Source organism: Procambarus clarkii, chromosome 79 (assembly GCF_040958095.1).
Source record: "Procambarus clarkii isolate CNS0578487 chromosome 79, FALCON_Pclarkii_2.0, whole genome shotgun sequence".
In the NCBI taxonomy this organism is placed as follows: domain Eukaryota; kingdom Metazoa; phylum Arthropoda; class Malacostraca; order Decapoda; family Cambaridae; genus Procambarus; species Procambarus clarkii.
In genome coordinates this window covers 6,284,946-6,304,199 of record NC_091228.1, presented here as the reverse complement: position 1 = coordinate 6,304,199, position 19,254 = coordinate 6,284,946, and the positions used below count along the sequence as shown (strand labels likewise).

The 19,254-nt window shown below is 49.1% G+C and overlaps 2 protein-coding genes across 12 annotated transcripts in view; one reads left to right on the top strand and one right to left on the bottom strand.

Annotated features, from left to right (window-relative positions):
- The window catches only part of LOC123764490 (probable G-protein coupled receptor CG31760), a 170,056-nt gene that overhangs the window by 124,858 nt on the left and 25,944 nt on the right, over positions 1 to 19,254 (bottom strand). The window lies entirely within an intron of this gene.
- LOC138357641 (golgin subfamily A member 6-like protein 2) lies at positions 1,908 to 5,125 on the top strand. The gene is made up of 2 exons (XM_069314644.1): positions 1,908 to 1,938; positions 4,353 to 5,125. Exons 1-2 carry the CDS (start codon positions 1,908 to 1,910, stop codon positions 5,123 to 5,125), a joined length of 804 nt encoding a protein of 267 aa, XP_069170745.1.

The following is a 19,254-nucleotide window of genomic DNA, read 5'->3' as shown; positions in this document are numbered from 1 at the left end:
GGGACACTAAAGCCCCGAAATCATCTCAAGATAACCTCAAGATAACCTCTATCCTCTCATCCCGTTACTTCCCAAGTGCCAATTGGGCCAGGAGTTGATGGATACTGGAGCAGACGCTGGTCAAGGGGAGGGGGAGAGGGGCGGAGAATGGGGGGGTGGAAGAGGAAGGGGCGGGGAAGGAGATAAAAGGATTAAGAACGAGATAAAGGGTGAGGGGGTAGAGACGGATGAGGGAGACAGAGGAAGCGTGAGACAGGTAGCGAGAGAGAGTGTGACACAAGTGTGCCGTGGGAGAGTGCCGTGGGAGAGAGTGCCGTGGGAGAGAGTGCCGTGGGAGAGAGTGCCGTGGAAGAGAGTGCCGTGGGAGAGAGTGCCGTGGGAGAGTGGCAGGAAGGTACAAGACCCCAACAGTAAGAGTTGGAGAGCACACGTTATTGCCTGGGACCTGGCGAACCCCCTCAAAACACCCCCCTCCCGTCCCATCATCTCCCCCCCCCCCCGTCCCATGACCACCCTCCCATCACTCGCTCCATGGAGTGTTGACACCCATGGGAAGGGACTCCCTGTTACGGCCCTCACTGCTGGAAGGTGCAGCAGGGAGGGAGGACTCAGCGACTAGCGTCCCTGGCCCGTCGCCAGTTGCAGTTCCTGCCCCCCAACCCCCCTCTCCACCCCTCCCCCTCCCCCACCCCTCCCCCCCACCCCCACACACACACAGGCACCATGACAATGGGAGAACCAAAGATAGCAGCAGTGATATACCTCCCCCCATTAAACTTACCGGAGACCAAGACAAGAGTATGATAAACACGGAATCGATCCCGACTCCTAATCATGGAAGACTTCAACCATGGGAAGATAGACTGGGAGAACACGAAACGGCACAGAAACATGGAGAGAGAGAGAGAGAGAGAGAGAGAGAGAGAGAGAGAGAGAGAGAGAGAGAGAGAGAGAGAGAGAGAGAGAGAGAGAGAGAGAGAGAGAGAGAGAGGAGAGAGAGAGAGAGAGAGAGAGAGAGAGAGAGAGAGAGAGAGAGAGAGAGAGAGAGAGAGAGAGAGAGAGAGAGAGAGAGAGAGAGAGAGAGAGAGAGGGGGGGGAGAGAGAGAGAGAGAGAGAGAGAGAGAGAGAGAGAGAGAGAGAGAGAGAGAGAGAGAGAGAGAGAGAGAGAGGAGAGAGAGAGAGAGAGAGAGAGAGAGAGAGAGAGAGAGAGAGAGAGAGAGAGAGAGAGAGAGAGAGAGAGAGAGAGAGAGAGAGAGAGGGGGAGAGAGAGAGAGAGAGAGAGAGAGAGAGAGAGAGAGAGAGAGAGAGAGAGAGAGAGAGAGAGAGAGAGAGAGAGAGAGAGAGAGAGAGAGAGAGAGAGAGAGAGAGAGAGAGCACATTGGGCGCCATCAGCCTCCAGCACAGGGGACAGTATCAACACAGTTACACAATGCGAGTCAGTGTAACATTTGACTTGTCGGGATAACAAGGATACTTGTTAAGTACGTTGGTTGTCTGTGAGTGGAAGTGGCATGCCCGGGTCGTCCTGGCATGCCCGGGTCGTCCTGGCATGCCCGGGTCGTCCTGGCATGCCTGGATATATGTATATGCCCGGGTTAAAGGGAATGACTGCTTGCGATCTTCAGTCTAGTCCCATCTCACCAGTTACTCTGGAAAAATTTACCTTAGTATCAGGCGCCCTGGCTGGATGACATAAGGGGCCGCAGGCGCCCTGACTGAGTGGTATCAGGTGCCGCAGGCGCCCTGGCTGAGTGGTATGAGGGGCGCCGCAGGAACGGGCGCCGCGGTCAGTCCCTCACCACAGACATGACGATGCAATGCCACTTAACTGGCTGCCAGGTGGACGTTGCCACGCTCTATGAGCCACTTGCCAGTCGTCACCCTCCCCTTTAACAAGGTATATTGCCATGGCCGGCGCCCGCACCGGAGGCGTTAAAGGTGCAGGTTCTGCCAGTTCCCCCCACCCTGCCACGGCCAGGCTCCGTGTCCGGACACCCTGCCACGGCCAGGCTCCGTGTCCGGACACCCTGCCACGGCCAGGCTCCGTGTCCGGACACCCTGCCACGGCCAGGCTCCGAGTCCGGACACCCTGCCACGGCCAGGCTCCGTGTCCGGACACCCTGCCACGGCCAGGCTCCGTGTCCGGACACCCTGCCACGGCCAGGCTCCGTATTCGGATACCCCGCCGACACCTCGACGGCTCTAGAACTTGTCTCTGGACACGGATCCAAATTGTTGCACAGTGAAGTAGGGGAAGGGGGAGGCGGCGTCACAAGAAAGTAGTTGCGCTCTCTCTCTCTCTCTCTCTCTCTCTCTCTCTCTCTCTCTCTCTCTCCAAGAGAGTCCTAGCTGAGTGGCACTTACCGAACACGTCTTCCTGCCAGCATCTACACACACGGAGGAATAACTAACTACTCATCGGCGCCAGATTCTTAAATAACTTGCATAATTACTAGATAAAGACAAGATAAGGTAATAATCAGGAGTGTTGAGGCCGTGTGACCGCACCACGGGCAAGGAATATGTGAAGGGAAGGGATAACGCCTAACCACTTGGACCACTGGGGATTGAACGCCGACTCTGCAAGATGCAAGGCCGTCGCTCTACCGACTAGTCCAAGGGGTCAAACACAATTGTCCAATACTTACCGCGTCCGCACCGCGCTTACCTGCAACAAAAAATATATTAATTATATCATATAATACTTTTATCATTTGCAATTATGATAAAATAGATATATGGGACGGGGGAAGCTGTTTTAACACATGTTAGTGGTTATTAGACCCTGTGTAAAGTGAGCGACGGTGTTCACAGTAGTCGTGGTAACTACTAGGGCCCCACAGGTACAGCACCAGTAGTCATGGTAACTACCAGGGCCCCACAGGTACAGCACCAGTAGTCATGGTAACTACCAGGGCCCCACAGGTACAGCACCAGTAGTCATGGTATCTACCACTACCAGCATCGGCCATGGTCTCACCCCCGGGTCCTCGTTATCGGTCCTCATCTGGTCCGCCTGGTAGCATATTGGCCATAAACTGCCCACTGTAGGGAACCTTCAGCTCCCCTTCACTGTCCCCTCACTTCCCCTTCCTGTCTCACTGTCCCCTCAAGTCCCCTCTCTCTCTGACGTGGCCTGCCCCCACTCCACACCATATATTTCAAACTTGCCTATCAAAATAACATGGAGGGGGGCCTATAATTGCTAATATTTCTAAAAGCACTTAAGTCAGGCCTACCCTGACCAGCCTATGTCTTCCCGACACCCAGACCATTCCCCCTGCAAATCTGGGGTTAGGCCTGGCCCCAAGCGTCTGATCTCCAACTTCGGACACACAGACAGTCGCTCTTATTAGGTATATATATTTCCACTACACTGGATGTCTTCCAACTTTCTGGTAGTTCTTCAGTGTTGTAGACTTGTCTTAGTTACTTATTAATTCTGAGATCTCATGTAGTCACATTTAGACCCCTGCCTTACTGACTGTCGCTTGGGTAATGTAATGACACACTGTCTCTGTGATATCTACTACATCTCTCTCTCTCTCTCTCTCTCTCTCTCTCTCTCTCTCTCTCTCTCTCTCTCTCTCTCTCTCTCTCTCTCCAACCTGTCCTCGGATCAAGTCCATTCCACCCAGCGGTCGTTCCCAAAGACGCATTCATCAATTTTAACATTCTGTTCATTCAAAACAGAACTTTTCTCAAATATAAATTAATATTATTATATATTAGCATATTTATTCACTGGTTAGGTTAGGTCTTTAGGTTCTGTTGGCGATTATTTGTATTTGTAGTACGTGGGTGAAGCATTTACAGCGTTGTGGTTCGAACACAGGACGTGAGTGAAGCACTTGTTCCGGAAGTGTTCGGACGTCATCAGTTGTGAGTCGTGTGTAAACCGCTTTCATTCATAAACAGTGGGTTTGGCGGCTGGATTAGCGAGCTTGGATCACAGTATGCGAGGACGGGCTGGAGGGATCAGATGAACGAAATTCTGCCTATTTGGTTCTCTCGGCGGGAAATCGAACCCGTTTCCATGGACTGCGAATCCCGAACGTTGTTAGCTCGGCTGCAAGAACTATCTCACCCTCGTGTGTGTGTGATTGTGGGAGAGAGGGAGAGAGAGGGAGAGAGAGAGAGAGAGAGAGAGAGAGAGAGAGAGAGAGAGAGAGAGAGAGAGAGAGAGAGAGAGAGAGAGAGAGAGAGAGAGAGAGAGAGAGAGAGAGAGAGAACAATATTCCCAATTTAGGTTCAAGTTTTAAAAGGTTTCGAACTTCATAGAGTAGCACTTCAAAAATGCTTCGCCTACATAAAATTTGGTGAATGAAGTGCAGACCCGTTCCATTGAAAAGACAAAGAAGGAACCAGGAAGACGAGGAGAAAAAAGACAGAGGCAGAGAGAGACGAGGGAGCAGGAGTAGGAGACGAGAGAGCAAAGGACTGCGACGAGGGAGCAGGAGTAGGAGACGAGAGAGCAAAGGACTGCGACGAGGGAGCAGGAGTAGGAGACGAGAGAGCAAAGGACTGCGACGAGGGAGCAGGAGTAGGAGACGAGAGAGCAAAGGACTGCGACGAGGGAGCAGGAGTAGGAGACGAGAGAGCAAAGGACTGCGACGAGGGAGCAGGAGTAGGAGACGAGAGAGCAAAGGACTGCGACGAGGGAGCAGGAGTAGGAGACGAGAGAGCAAAGGACTGCGACGAGGGAGCAGGAGTAGGAGACGAGAGAGCAAAGGACTGCGACGAGGGAGCAGGAGTAGGAGACGAGAGAGCAAAGGACAGCGACGAGGGAGCAGGAGTAGGAGACGAGAGAGCAAAGGACTGCGACGAGGGAGCAGGAGTAGGAGACGAGAGAGCAAAGGACTGCGACGAGGGAGCAGGAGTAGGAGACGAGAGAGCAAAGGACTGCGACGAGGGAGCAGGAGTAGGAGACGAGAGAGCAAAGGACTGCGACGAGGGAGCAGGAGTAGGAGACGAGAGAGCAAAGGACTGCGACGAGGGAGCAGGAGTAGGAGACGAGAGAGCAAAGGACTGCGACGAGGGAGCACAGGAGACGAAGGGGCGGAGAAGAATATGGACTGGAGCAAGAGGAGGGAGCATTACAAGTAACACCAGCCACGCCAGATAACACCATCTATCTATCACCAATAACATCATCTATCTATCACCAATAACACCAGAAAACACCAGCAGTCTCCAGCGGTGTAATCCTCTGACGATGTAGACGCTGGAGGTAATATTAAGAGCCCAAGGATAATCACCAATTATCTCTTGTCAAGAACTTTTTGAATGGTACTCCAGAGAAAGGCTGGACAAACCAGCACTGCCAAGCTAGGCCATTCACACACCGAAACTACGACGTTGGTACAACGTTCGAACAAGTTTTAACACCTCCTAACCAGTTATAACAACCAATATAGCAAGTTGTAACAACGTTCTAATACGTCATAAACACGTTAAGCCAAGATGTAACAACTTTATTACAAGTTGTAACAAGCGGAAAATAGAGACAGTTTCGGTGTGTGTTTCCAGGGTATAGGCCATTCACACACACACACCCATGAGCACTCCTCATAGATTACCACCCACTCACAGGCTTCTGCACGCTCACACACTCACAAGAATATTATTTAAAGATTTGCAAGGGAATTTCAGAGTGCCACGACGACCACTAAAACCTTTCTTTAAACCCCCCCCCCACCATCGAGTGGACGGGTCCCAAGAACCGTCCAAACTCATTATCTCAAGCATATTTACCCGTGGAACCTCCAAGACAAGATAGATTATGCACCACACTTTTGAACGCGATAGATTATGCACCACACTTTTGAACGCGATAGATTATGCACCACAGTTTTGAATGCGATTCACCACACTTTTGAACGTCGTACTTCACAATGGACATAAATGATGAAAAATGTATGCAGAGGAGGAAGATAACATTATTCATAGGAATTAGTAACCTTCCTTAAGAAGAGATTACGAAAGCTTAGGTGACATTGTGGTGAGAGGCGGAGAGTAAAGGGGAGACAGGACTCGCCTACACACATGCAGGAAAGAGAGTAAAGGGGAGACAGGACTCGCCTACACACATGCAGGAAAGAGAGTAAAGGGGAGACAGGACTCGCCTACACACATGCAGGAAAGAGAGTAAAGGGGAGACAGGACTCGCCTACACACATGCAGGAAAGAGAGTAAAGGGGAGACAGGACTCGCCTACACACATGCAGGAAAGAGAGTAAAGGGGAGACAGGACTCGCCTACACACATGCAGGAAAGAGAGTAAAGGGGAGACAGGACTCGCCTACACACATGCAGGAAAGAGAGTAAAGGGGAGACAGGACTCGCCTACACACATGCAGGAAAGAGAGTAAAGGGGAGACAGGACTCGCCTACACACATGCAGGAAAGAGAGTAAAGGGGAGACAGGACTCGCCTACACACATGCAGGAAACAGCATATCGACGGAAATATTGAAAATGAACCAAAGATGTAAAGAAAATAAAGTATAAAGTGATGAAAACTGCGTTAGTTTGGGTGTTGATGACTGTTTCAAGGCATGGTTAGACATGAACGACTCGGGGTGTAATTATACACACACCAAAACACCGCCTTTTCCTAATACTTGCCAACATTACCACCATAGGGAGCCGGTCGGCCGAGCGGACAGCACGCTGGACTTGTGATCCTGTGGTCCTGGGTTCGATCCCAGGCGCCGGCGAGAAACAATGGGCAGAGTTTCTTTCACCCTATGCCCCTGTTACCTAGCAGTAAAATAGGTACCTGGGTGTTAGTCAGCTGTCACGGGCTGCTTCCTGGGGGTGGAGGCCTGGTCGAGCACCGGGCCGCGGGGACACTAAAAAGCCCCGGAATCATTTCAAGATAACCTCAAGATAAGGTCCCACGCCATCTCCCCCGCGACACTGAAGGACTCAGCCATGGACTTCACACCACCTCTCCCAACCGGGGCGCTCCCACCTGCCCAGCCACTCACCATGGGATATTCCATTCACTGTGGGAGGACTGGGTCCTCCCACCCACCATGGGATATTACCAGGAGTTATCAGGAGTAAGGGAGGGCGAGACGCAGGCAAGGACAATGATCCAATACTGATAGACCACGGAGAGCCGCGCCTCGGGTGCTTGGCCTCGACACACCGTCTCTGCTGCCTCCTTACATTCTCCTTACTCCGCCTCCTCCTCTACTTCCTCCTTACATTCTCCTTACTCCGCCTCCTCCTCTATCTTCTCGTCCTCTCGCTCTCATTGTCTTCGTCGTCCTTGTCGTCATATAATTATTTATTAATTTTTCCCCGAAGGGCAAACTCATTGTGAAGCTTCACTCATCCTGTGAGTGAATACATTGTCAACCTGAATTTACAAAACTCCTCTCATAGGTAGAACGTTCCCCCTAAGTTGTTCATTGTATGAGTGAATATACTAGTTACATCACCCACCAATAGGACAAATACCCACTGGGTTCCTCATCCTGCGAGTGAACATACTGTACAGTCATATTTGAACACCCCTAGAACACTGTGCTAGAACACCGTGCTAGAACACCCTGCTAGAACACCCTGTTAGAACACCCTGCTAGAACACCCTGCTAGTACACCCTGCTAGAACACCCTGCTAGAACACCCTGCTAGTACACCCTGCTAGAACACCCTGCTAGAACACCCTGCTAGAACACCCTGCTAGAACACCCTGCTAGAACACCCTGCTAGAACACCCTGCTAGAACACCCCAGCACGAAGAACACTCGCTGTTCATTATGGGTCAAGAATTAAAACTAAATTAGATCATGTTTGATCAACCAGGCTGTGATTCGTACGTTAGGTTGCGAGCAGCCGCGTCCAACAGCCTGGTTGACCAGTCTAGCAACCAGGAGGCCTGGTCGACGACCGGGCCGCGGGGACGCTAAGCCCCGGAAGCACCTCAAGGTAGCCTCAAGGTATATTTACACTCTAAAAATGAATGTAGATGTGATGGCCGTCATTAGTGATCTCAAGTGGACGAGAAAGTTCACGAAGACTTATGTTGGGGCAGAAAATATGAGTTTAAGTTTGAGCATGAAACAACGCATTTAAATTTAATGTTTTGGAACATGTTAGCAATGAAAATAATTGAAGGGAAGGGTGAAAACGCCAAGCCATTAGGACTATATGGCACTGGGAAGGGGTCAGGATAAGGACTTGGGATGGGACGAGGGGAAAGGAATGGTGCCCAATCACTTGTGGACGGTCGAGGGGGATTGAACGCCGACTTGCGTGAAGCGAGACTGTCGCTCTAGCGTCCAGAGGGGATTGAACGCCGACCTGCATGAAACGAGACTGTCGCTCTACCGTCCAGCCCAAGTGGTTGGACTTGAAGCAAACTTATTGGAAAGTTTCAAGGACCACCTGAGGTCCTGCTGGTGGTAGTGGGAGTGGTGTTGGAACTTACCTATCAGTAGTTGTGTATTGGTGACTACAGGGACGTGAGGTCTAGCTCCTTGTGGCCCTCTCCCTTACTGGCCTGATAAAGTTTAACTATTAGAATTCCTATTGAATCAGGCCTTAAAGTTGTGAATGGAGGTGGCTTCCACGACTACCATTTTCAGTGTATTCAACTTACTGACCACTTGGGGGAGACGTCCGACCGGGGGAGCCGGTCGGACGAGTGGACAGCACGCTGGACTTGTGATCCTGTAGTCCCGGGTTCGATCCCGAGCGCCGGCGAGAAGCAATGGGCAGAGTTTCTTTCACCCTATGCCCCTGTTACCTAGCAGTAAAATAGGTACCTGGGTGTTAGTCAGCTGTCACGGGCTGCTTCCTGGGGGTGGAGGCCTGGTCGAGGACCGGGCCGTGGGGACACTAAAGCCCCGAAATCATCTCAAAATAACCACCCGAACACAGCACAATTACTACCTTACATTCCTTCAACTCATTCGAGTTTTCCAGCTTTCCCCTCACTTTAAAGTGGTTATTCATGTCCACCTTATCTATTCCCCTCAGTATCGTGTATGTTGCGATCATGTCCTCCTCTCTGTCTCATTTCTCCCGGGTTGTGAAGTCTAGGTCCCATAACCCATCCTCTCAGCTTAGCCTCAAAGCTCTGGCCCTAATCTTGTCCTCTTGTCAATGTTATCCTTTGGGGTTTTATTATCCCTTTTTTATTATTATTTTTATTATTATTTAATTTATTTATTTATTAATTTATTTATTATTTATTTTATTATTATTATTATTATTATTTATTATTTTTATTATTATTTATTTATATATTATCCCTTTATTATTATTTGGGGTTATTTTATTATTTATTTATTTATTATTTGGGTTTTTATTTTATTGTTTTATTTTTGGGCTATATTCCTAGGTCAATAAAGATGTGTAAATAGACAGGCGAGGAGTCACAATAACGGGGCTGAAATATGCTGACCAGACCACACACTGGAAAGTGAAGGGACGACGACGTTTCGGTCCGTCCTGGACCATTCTCAAGTGGATTGTGGACCATTCTCACAATCGACTTGAGAATGGTCCAGGACGGACCGAAACGTCGTCGTCCCTTCACTTTCTAGTGTGTGGTTTGGTCAACATGTGTAAATAACCTTGAAAGTGCCCTGGTTAACGTTTCTCAATGGCGTTCTGATGTGTGTCCTGTATGCTACCAGCGTCCTGTATGCTACCAGCATCCTGTATGCTACCAGTGTGACGTATGCTGTCACTGGGCAGCATATGGGACGATGTATGCTGTGTGCCTCTTAAGATATTGTTGGAATTATATCCTCTCCCAAATCCCTCTCTCTCCTCGACTCTTTTTAGATGATGGTGGTAGCCATAATAGTGAGGGTGCTGGTGGTGGTGGTGGTGGTGGTGGTGGTGGTGGTGGTGGTGGTGGTGGTAGCAGTGGTGCCAGAGAAGGACGTCTGATGATAAAGCCACAGTTACCACATATCTTACAGGATGTGACCCTTCACTGTGTGTGTGTGTGTGTGTGTGTGTGTGTGTGTGTGTGTGTGTGTGTGTGTGTGTGTGTGTGTGTGTGTGTGTGTGTGCGTGTGTGTGTGTGTGTGTGTGTGTGTGTGTGTGTGTGTGTGTGTGTGTGTGTGTGCGCGCGTGTGCGTGTGTGCATTTACCTAAATGTAATTACCTAAGAGTAGTTACAGGGTCACCATAAGCCCGTCTTCCCAGCACTCTTTGTCGTATAACGCCTTGAAACTACTGACGGTCTTGGCCTCCACCACCTTCTCACCTAACTTGTTCCAACCGTCTACCACTCTGTTTGCAAAATAAAACTTTCTAATATTATTTCGGCACCTTCGTTTCCTTAGCTTGAATCTGTGTCCTATTGTTTGTGAGGTTCCCGGCTTCGGGAATTCCTCGTTGTCAATTTGGGCGATTCCTGTTAGTATTTTGTAAGTGGTGATCATGTCACCACTATTTTTTCTATCTTCTAGTTTTGGAATATATAATTGTTTTAGCTTTTCCTCGTAACTCTTCTTTTCCAGTTTATTGATGTGCTTCTTGAGATTTAGGCACCATACAACTGCTACATATTCCAATTTCGGTCTCATAAAAGTCATAAACAGTTTCTTTAGTATTTCACCATGTAGATAAAAGCAAGTCTCAGTTGGAAAGCGACACATACCCTTCTCTCACAATGTTTTTTGTGTGTTCCTCTGGTGACAGTATCCAAAACCACCCAGACATCTCGGCCAAGATTCACGAAAGCACTTACGCAAATACTTACGAACGTGTACATCTTTTCTCGATCTTTGACGGCTCTGGTTACATTTATTAAACAGTTTACAGTTTACAAGCATGAAAACTTGCCAATCAACTGTTGTTATTGTTATAAACAGCCTCTTGGTGCTTCGGAGCTCATTAACTGTTTAATATTTGTAAACAAAGCCGCCAAAGACTGAGAAAAGATGTACAGGTTCGTAAGTGCTTGCGTAACTGCTTTCGTGAATCTGGCCCCTCGTTATTAGAGTTCTTTAATTCCTTTCCACATAACTTATGTGTGGTCAATTTTCTCCGATCCCACATTTCATACCATGGCATTTATTCACATTGAATTCCATTGGCCACATGTCGCTCCAAGCACTTATTTTATCTAAGTCAATTTGAAGAGCATGACAATCGTCTTCTATCTTCCCCAGCATCTTAGCATCATCCGTAAACATGTTCATACAAGTCTGCGTTCCTTGATAGATGATTGATGAAGATTAAGCCACCCAAGAGGTGGCACGGGCATGAATAGCCCGTAAGCTGTATTGCCATTGTTGTTGTTTTAGATTCAGCTACTGGGAACAAAAAGTCCCAAGTAGCACGGGCTATGGTGAGCCCGTAGTGGACTTACCTCGGATGCTGTATTCCTTCTGGTAGATCGTTCATGTAGACGATGGTGTGTGGTGGTGATGGTGGCGGCGACTGTGGTGGTGATGGTGGCGGCGAGTGTGGTGGTGGTGGTGGTGATGGTGGCGGCGACTGTGGTGGTGGTGGTGGTGGTGGTGGTGGTGGTGGGTGTCTAGGAGTGTGGAGGGGGGGGCGGGAAACAATATCCGGGGCGGCAGTCATTGCAGGAGCTGAATACCGCAATTATCGCCGAGGTGGTGGATCCCATCCGGGAGATCCTCAGCCCACCTCTGATCCCGCCTCACCCACTGAAAGGCAGGAGAGAGAGAGAGAGAGAGAGAGAGAGAGAGAGAGAGAGAGAGAGAGAGAGAGAGAGAGAGAGAGAGAGAGAGAGAGAGAGAGAGAGAGAGAGAGAGAGAGAGAGAGACGCAGGAGGAGAGAGACAGAGAGACGCAAGATGAGAGAGACAGAGAGACAGAACTGTACCCAGTCACACACACGCTGGACCACAGCCTCCACTCACTCACAAGTTCTAAGAACACCAAATAATGTATCTGATGAACAATTGTCAACCTATGATATTTCCGTGTAAGGTGCAGCACGAACATTGTGGAGTAGTGTACCCAGGTTGAGAGGTAACCCTGTGTCGCATTAGGCGGTAAACTATGCATATATGTCCTCAAGAAAACTATGTACACTCGCCTGTGTTGTGCCTCTTGGAGCCCACTTAATCAACAAACCGTCCTCACGTCTATCTTGAGGTTATCTTGAGATGATTTCGGGGCTTTAGTGTCCCCGCAGCCCGGTCTTCGACCAGGCCTCCACCCCCAGGAAGCAGCCCGTGACAGCTGACTAACACCCAGGTACCTATTTTACTGCTAGGTAACAGGGACATAGGGTGAAAGAAACTCTGCCCATTGCTTCTCGCCGGCGCCTGGGATCGAACCCAGGACCACAGGATCACAAGTCCAGCGTGCTGTCCGCTCGGCCGACCGGCTCTAATAAGACGTTACGATACGTTACGGTAACCAATGTACCAAATGCACCATGCTGCGAAAAGTTCCTGTGTAGACAAATCCTCGTTATCAGTGCATAGGTTTACTAGGCCGGGCATAGGCTTGGGGTCGTTAGTTTCCGCTTAAGTTAGAATGTTGAATTTTTGTACATGACAAATCGAGAGAAGATACTACTGATTAAGCTGGGAGTCTCTACTATACTGGCACCCGATAGAGAAGACACAGGCACTCATCAGTCTCAGGAGACTATGGAGTTACGCTCTGGTTGTCGGTCTGGAGTGGCCTCTCCAGGGCGCAAAGCCAGGGTAGGTTGATACGGGGGAGAAGCTGTTACCCATGCAGCAGGTCACCCCTCTCTCCAGGGCGCAAAGCCAGGGTAGGTTGATACGGGGGAGAAGCTGTTACCCATGCAGCACGTCCTCCCCGCTCAATTAACTCATAACAGCTCAATCCCACGTACTGCAATAATATTCTCCTTTATCCTAAGTATTACATATTTATTGTCCATGTTTGGGTGTCTGTTTGTCTATCTGTCTATGCAAACGAGGAGTCACAATAACGTGGCTGAAATATGTTGACCAAACCACACACTAGAAAGTAAAGGGACGACGACGTTTCGGTCCGTCCTGGACCATTCTCAAGTCGATTGTCTTGAGAATCTGTCTATCTCTGTCAATAACAGCAACAGCGTCAGCACCAACAGCAGACTTCTGTTGCTGTGTAATTTGTCAATAATCTCATTGTGAAGGAAAGTGAGAAAGCTGAGAGGAGGAATACGAGGTGGTGGAGGCTGGGAATGTATGGAGAGGAGCTCTGCCCGGTATGTGAGCGGTGGGTGCCGGGGGCGGCCCGGTAGTTGAAAAGTGAGGTGGGGGGGTGACCGGAGAGCCCGGTATGTTAATAAGGATCCAACACTCACTACTAAACATGATTCACAGCTAAGATTACCTCCATATCTCACCCCCGCCACATCTCTGTTGCTCCCTCTGTCTGCGGGTCTTATTCTTCATCCCCGCCGCGGTCATAATACGCCTTTACCAGCAAATTATGCCTTAGATTACCTCGTTAGTAAGTCATTAGAGGCAGTTATGTGCAGGCAAGACCCTTGGCCGCATTAGTGCCCATTACCACCCATTAGGTTCGTCTCTCTTCAACTCCCACATACAGTGCTCGCCTGTCTGTCATTATGTACCTGGGGCTTAAGGCGCAGGTGGCGATTATCTCGCCTTCAGTACTGGTAATGGGTCGGTGGTCTAATGCATCAAGAAATGGTGTTTTGACGCGGTGTGTGTTTGCTTGATACCTGGTTGATGGGGTTCTGGGAGTTCTTCTACTCCCCGAGCCCGGCCCGAGGCCAGGCTTGACTTGTGAGAGTTTGGTCCACCAGGCTGTTGCTTGGAGCGGCCCGCAGGCCCACATATACCTAATTGATGGGGTTCTGGGAGTTCTTCTACTCCCCAAGCCCGGCCCGAGGCCAGGCTTGACTTGTGAGAGTTTGGTCCACCAGGCTGTTGCTTGGAGCGGCCCGCAGGCCCACATATACCTGGTTGATGGGGTTCTGGGAGTTCTTCTACTCCCCAAGCCCGGCCCGAGGCCAGGCTTGACTTGTGAGAGTTTGGTCCACCAGGCTGTTGCTTGGAGCGGCCCGCAGGCCCACATATCCACCACAGACCGGTTCGTCCGGCACTCCTTGAAGAAAACTATCTGGACTTAAGACACAACCGATTTGAGAATGGTCCAGGACGGACCGAAACGTCGCTGTCGACCCTTCACTTTCTAGCGTGTGGTTTGGTCAACATATTTCAGCCACGTTATTGTGACTCCTCGTCTGCAAAACTATCTAGTTTTCTCTTGAAGATGTGTGTTGGCAGCTAAGCTAAGCGTGCTCCATCTTGTCAGGCAGCTGTGTGTGAGAGGTTCTTCACGTGTATTTCAGCATATATAGACGGATGATGGCGGGGCTGTCTCCAGCACCGCTCCTGTGCCACGTAAGTCCACTACGGGATCACCATAGCCCGTGCTACTTGCACCGCTCCTATGTCAGGTAAGTCCACTACGGGCTCACCATAGCCCGTGCTACTTGCACCGCTCCTGTGCAAGGTAAGTCCACTACGGGCTCACCATAGCCCGTGCTACTTGCCCCGCTCCTGTGCCAGGTAAGTCCACTACGGGCTCACCATAGCCCGTGCTACTTGGAACTTGTTCCGAGTAGCTGAATCTATAACAACAACTCCGGGACTGTCTCGGTCGCTACATCTCCTCCTCACCTGCCCAGTCTCTCTCGACACTCCCCCTCTCTCTCTCCCCCTCTCTCCCTCTCTCTCACAGTGCCGACACGTCCTCCCCCCCCCCCACACACCCCCACCACCCATCACCTCCCAACTCATCAAGTTATCACACCTACTGAGAAGACCTTGACGCGGTACCGGAAGTGATTTTGGCGTTATCGGCCACCTGGTGTCCACGGCGCGACACTGGCGACAGTATTGACTAAAAGTTCCAGTTGTCACAAACCTGACCGGACGAGGCTCTCCTGCTGCTGCCGGCTCCGTGTCCGGCTGTGTCTCCGGCTCCGTGTCCGGCTCCGTGTTCGGCTGAGTGTCCGGCTCCGTGTCCGGCTCCGTGTCCGGCTCCGTGTCCGGCTGTGTCTCCGGCTCCGTGTCCGGCTCCGTGTCCGGCTGCGTCTCCGTCTCCGATTCCGTGTCCGAAACACTAGTCAACAACGTGACATTTTGTATCAATATGTTCCAACTTGTTGAACACCTAAATTTAGCGGGACACATCCTCTTGCATATGAAGACGTCAGCTTGATCAATATAAGTTGATCATTAATCATCCACCATTATTGATCATAGAGCTTAGAGCACTGTTGTGATCAAGCTGATAGCATCTTAATTGGCCTCATCAAACGACTCCGGAATGATATTTGTCTGCCTTGTTCCTAACTACATATTGCATCACTACTTATTGTATCGTCAGTCAGTCGATTTAAGGCAGCGTCTGGGATGCTCTCGGACGTAGGTTCGAATCCTCATCACGGCCCTTGTGGATTTGTACATATTGTATCATTATAATCAGGTGCTGTTTGCCCTAGTTATGCCAGTTGGTCTGCGAGGTGGCCTGGTCGAGGACCGGGCCGCGAGGACGCTAAGCCCCGAAATCATCTCAAGATAACCTCTAGATAACCTCTCTTAACTTGTACAACAGCCTTTCGTTACCAACACGATCGCAGTCCGTCCTCCTAAGGTTGCTTAACGTTAAGAAAACGGCCAATTTACAGTGGTCTCTCCTAACCTACCAGAGGCCCCACAACAGAAAATGGGACAGCATGTCACTTTCGCCAACCGCTTCTATTTTCTAGTACGACGATTTCTAGCCTTAGATAACGCATAAGAGCGAAAAGCGACGTTCTCTGTAGAAAGGACAGGTTGTAGGAGGACAGGTTGTGGGAGGACAGGTTGTAGAAGGACAGGTTGTAGGAGGACAGGCTGTAGGACAGGTTGTAGGAGGACAAGTTGGTTCGCAGTGGTTCTATTATTGAGCGAACGTTTGCTTTAATGCAAAGTTCTTGGAGACAGTATCGAATGTTTTATTGAAAACATGATATTGGTGGTGGTGGTAGAGGTGGAGGTGGTGGTATTTGTGGTGGTGGTGGTTGTGGTGGTAGGGGTGGTGGTTGTGGTGGTAGGGGTGGTGGTAATCGTGGTTGGTGGTGGTAATAGTGATGACGGAGGTAGGGAGCCTATGACAGCACTTTCTTGCCAATAGACCCCGCGCATTTTTTCCCGCGCATTTTTTCCCGCGCGTTTTTTCCCGCGCACTTTTACCCGCGCATTTTTACCCGGGCTTCACAATTGCTCTGTGAACTTTTAATGAATCATTAATGGCGTCCTCGGCAAGCAAAATAGGACGCCAGAATTTTATATGCAACAATTTTGCAGCCGTGTTGTGACAGTCCTGAGAGTTCTGATAGTTTACTACCAGTAGTGACCACGCTGCTGGTGGTGGTGGTGGTGGTGGTGCTGGTGGTGGTGGTGGTGGTGGTGGTGGTGGGGGTGGGGGGGTGGTGGTGGGGGTGGTGGTGGTGGTGGTGGTGCTGGTGGTGGTGGTGGTGGTGGTGGGGGGTGGTGGTGGGGGTGGTGGGGGGTGGTGGTGGGGGTGGTGGTGGTTGTGGTGGGGGTGGTGCTGGTGGTGGTGGTGGTGGTGGTGGTGGGGGTGGGGGGGGGGTGGTGGGGGTGGTGGTGGTGGTGGTGGTGCTGGTGGTGGTGGTGCTGGTGGTGGTGGTGGTGGGGGGTGATGGTGGTGGTGGTGATTCTATGCAGAATTAAAACACCGGTTTTTTTAGCAGGATATGTTAAATATAACTCACATTTGCAGGTAAAGTTGATGCTCTTCTCATACTGACTGCTCGACCTGTGATAGTTGGCATCGGGCATGTTAATATCAGGTTCCCCTGGCCTTCACGCAATGCTATTGTTTCCTTTTAGTGAAGGAAAAGGCACACCGGATTTTTTTTTTCCATAAATAATTCATACTGGAAACATAGTTTTGATAATGGAGGGGGGGGGGGGATTGATAGTGGGGGGTGGGGAAGTGGGGTGTGTGTGGGGGGGGGGGGGGAATGTTGTGGTCGGGAGAGGGGGGCTGGGGTACTGGAGGTGACGGAGAAGTGTATGAAAGATACACCTGTGTAAGTGTGTCTGTGAAGAGTTGTAGTCTTTGCAGGTGTGGACACCACCACCACCACCACCGCCACCAAAGCTGTCAGCAGGAGTCACCAACAGTGTTGGAGCAACGGATGTTCGACTTGCTTCATCACAACAGGAAACACCCTCATTACATCATCTTATTGTCTGCTCTCTCTGTTATAATTATAACTTTCTAAGCCACAATAATACCCTACAACCCCCCATACTTACGAAGCACTAGGCGGCGCCCATCAACAGAAACTTTATTACTAACAACTTGTACAAATCATTAAAACAATGGCTAGACTAAACAGCTTTACACCCGTCGAAATCAGACCTTATTCTGTGCATCGATCACTATTTAACCTAGAATTTAAAACGCGATAATGTTGTATTATCTTTACTTTATTTTACTTTCAAAATCCAAAGTAAAGTTGACCATTCGAGCAACACGACTGATATAGGTTCAGTTTGCATCACAAAATTCAGAATGTCCCAATAATATTGGTGTTATATAATATATATATATATATATATATATATATATATATATATATATATATATATATATATATATATATATATATATATATATATATATATATATATATATATATATATGCCTTATGTGCTCTCTGTATTACCTCTATTTCAGATCTCTCTTCTGTTTGATACAAAGTGAATACCGAGAATTTCTCAGGACTAGAAATTAGAACAGTAAGATTAGTGATTAGTAAGGCCAAGTGATTAGAACAGTAAGAGCATTGTGGTGTAATGTGAGGCTTCTCATAATCCACCCTTAATCCTATCATAATGATAGGATTATGAGAAGCTTAATCCTATCATTTTCTGCCTGACTTGCTATCCTCACTTAATGTCAGGTCATCTGACATTATAATTCCCAGATACTTTACATATCGTTGTCCTTCTACGAGGAGACGTGGTGTCTTGTGCCATATATATTGTTTAAGTTCTTCATTTTACCATATCTAAGTATACGGGATTTATCACTTAAAAATCATATTATTTCCTGCTGCCTTGTGCAAGACAATACTTCTCAGCGTCTTTTAGTGATGATTTGCGTCTGGTCTGCAAAGGATAAATTATATTTTGAGATTCAGACTTTACTGTCCGTATAATCTCCCGTGTGGGCTTATGTGAATGCTATTAATACTGAATTCGGCTATTAGGAGGACATGTATGAGCATAAGTCTTACTCCGTTTTGGCTTTAGACCTTGTATGTTGGCAAATATAAAAGACTTACCATATACCTGATCAACCAGGCTGTGGTTCATACGTCAGGCTGCGAGCAGCCGTGTTAAACAGCCTTGTTGACCAGTCCAGCAACTAGGAGGCCTGGTCGACGACCGGGCCGCGGGGACGCTAAGCCCCGGAACAACTCCAAGGTAACTCCAAGGTATATTATGAGTCGCTCCTGGTAAGGGGTTGAGAGGTCTCCGTCATGATCCAGGGTACTGTAGTTTTGGTCACGATTCGCCTAATTTTGGTACCAATACAGTAGTAGTAATACAACTAATTTTAATAGTGATAAAAGATCGCAGTAGCTGCATGGGTAACAGCTTCCTAAACTGGCATTTGTGCCTTTGGTTCCATAAATGCATATTACCTTTCCATGATATTTACACATCGTTTTAATTATTGTTTTTTACCAATTGTAAAAAAAAATAAACTTTTTTTTTATAATGATTGCCAATATTTTTTCAGTGCTTTTATTTGCAACTTTCTCCATGGTGCCCAACCACTTAATTGGACAGTCGTGGACTGATGGCCGACCCGCAAGAGGCGAGGCCGTCCCTACCATCCTGTCCAAGTGGTCTTCTCAGTCATCTGTGGTTATCTTGAGATGATTTCGGGGCTTTAGTGTCCCCGCGGCCCGGTCCTCGACCAGGCCTCCACCCCCAGGAAGCAGCCCGTAACAGCTGACTAACACCCAGGTACCTATTTTACTGCTAGGTAACAGGGGCATAGAGTGAAAGAAACTCTGCCCATTGTTTCTCGCCGGCGCCTGGGATCGAACCCAGGACCACAGTATCACAAGTCCAGCGTGCTGTCCGCTCGGCCGACCGGCTCCCTTCGACCGGCCATCTGTGGTTTTCTGATCAAATTTGTTGGTTTATTTACTCTTTATATTTCCTGTGTGAGTAAAGTGTGTTACTGTTATTGTTGACCAGACCACACACTAGAAG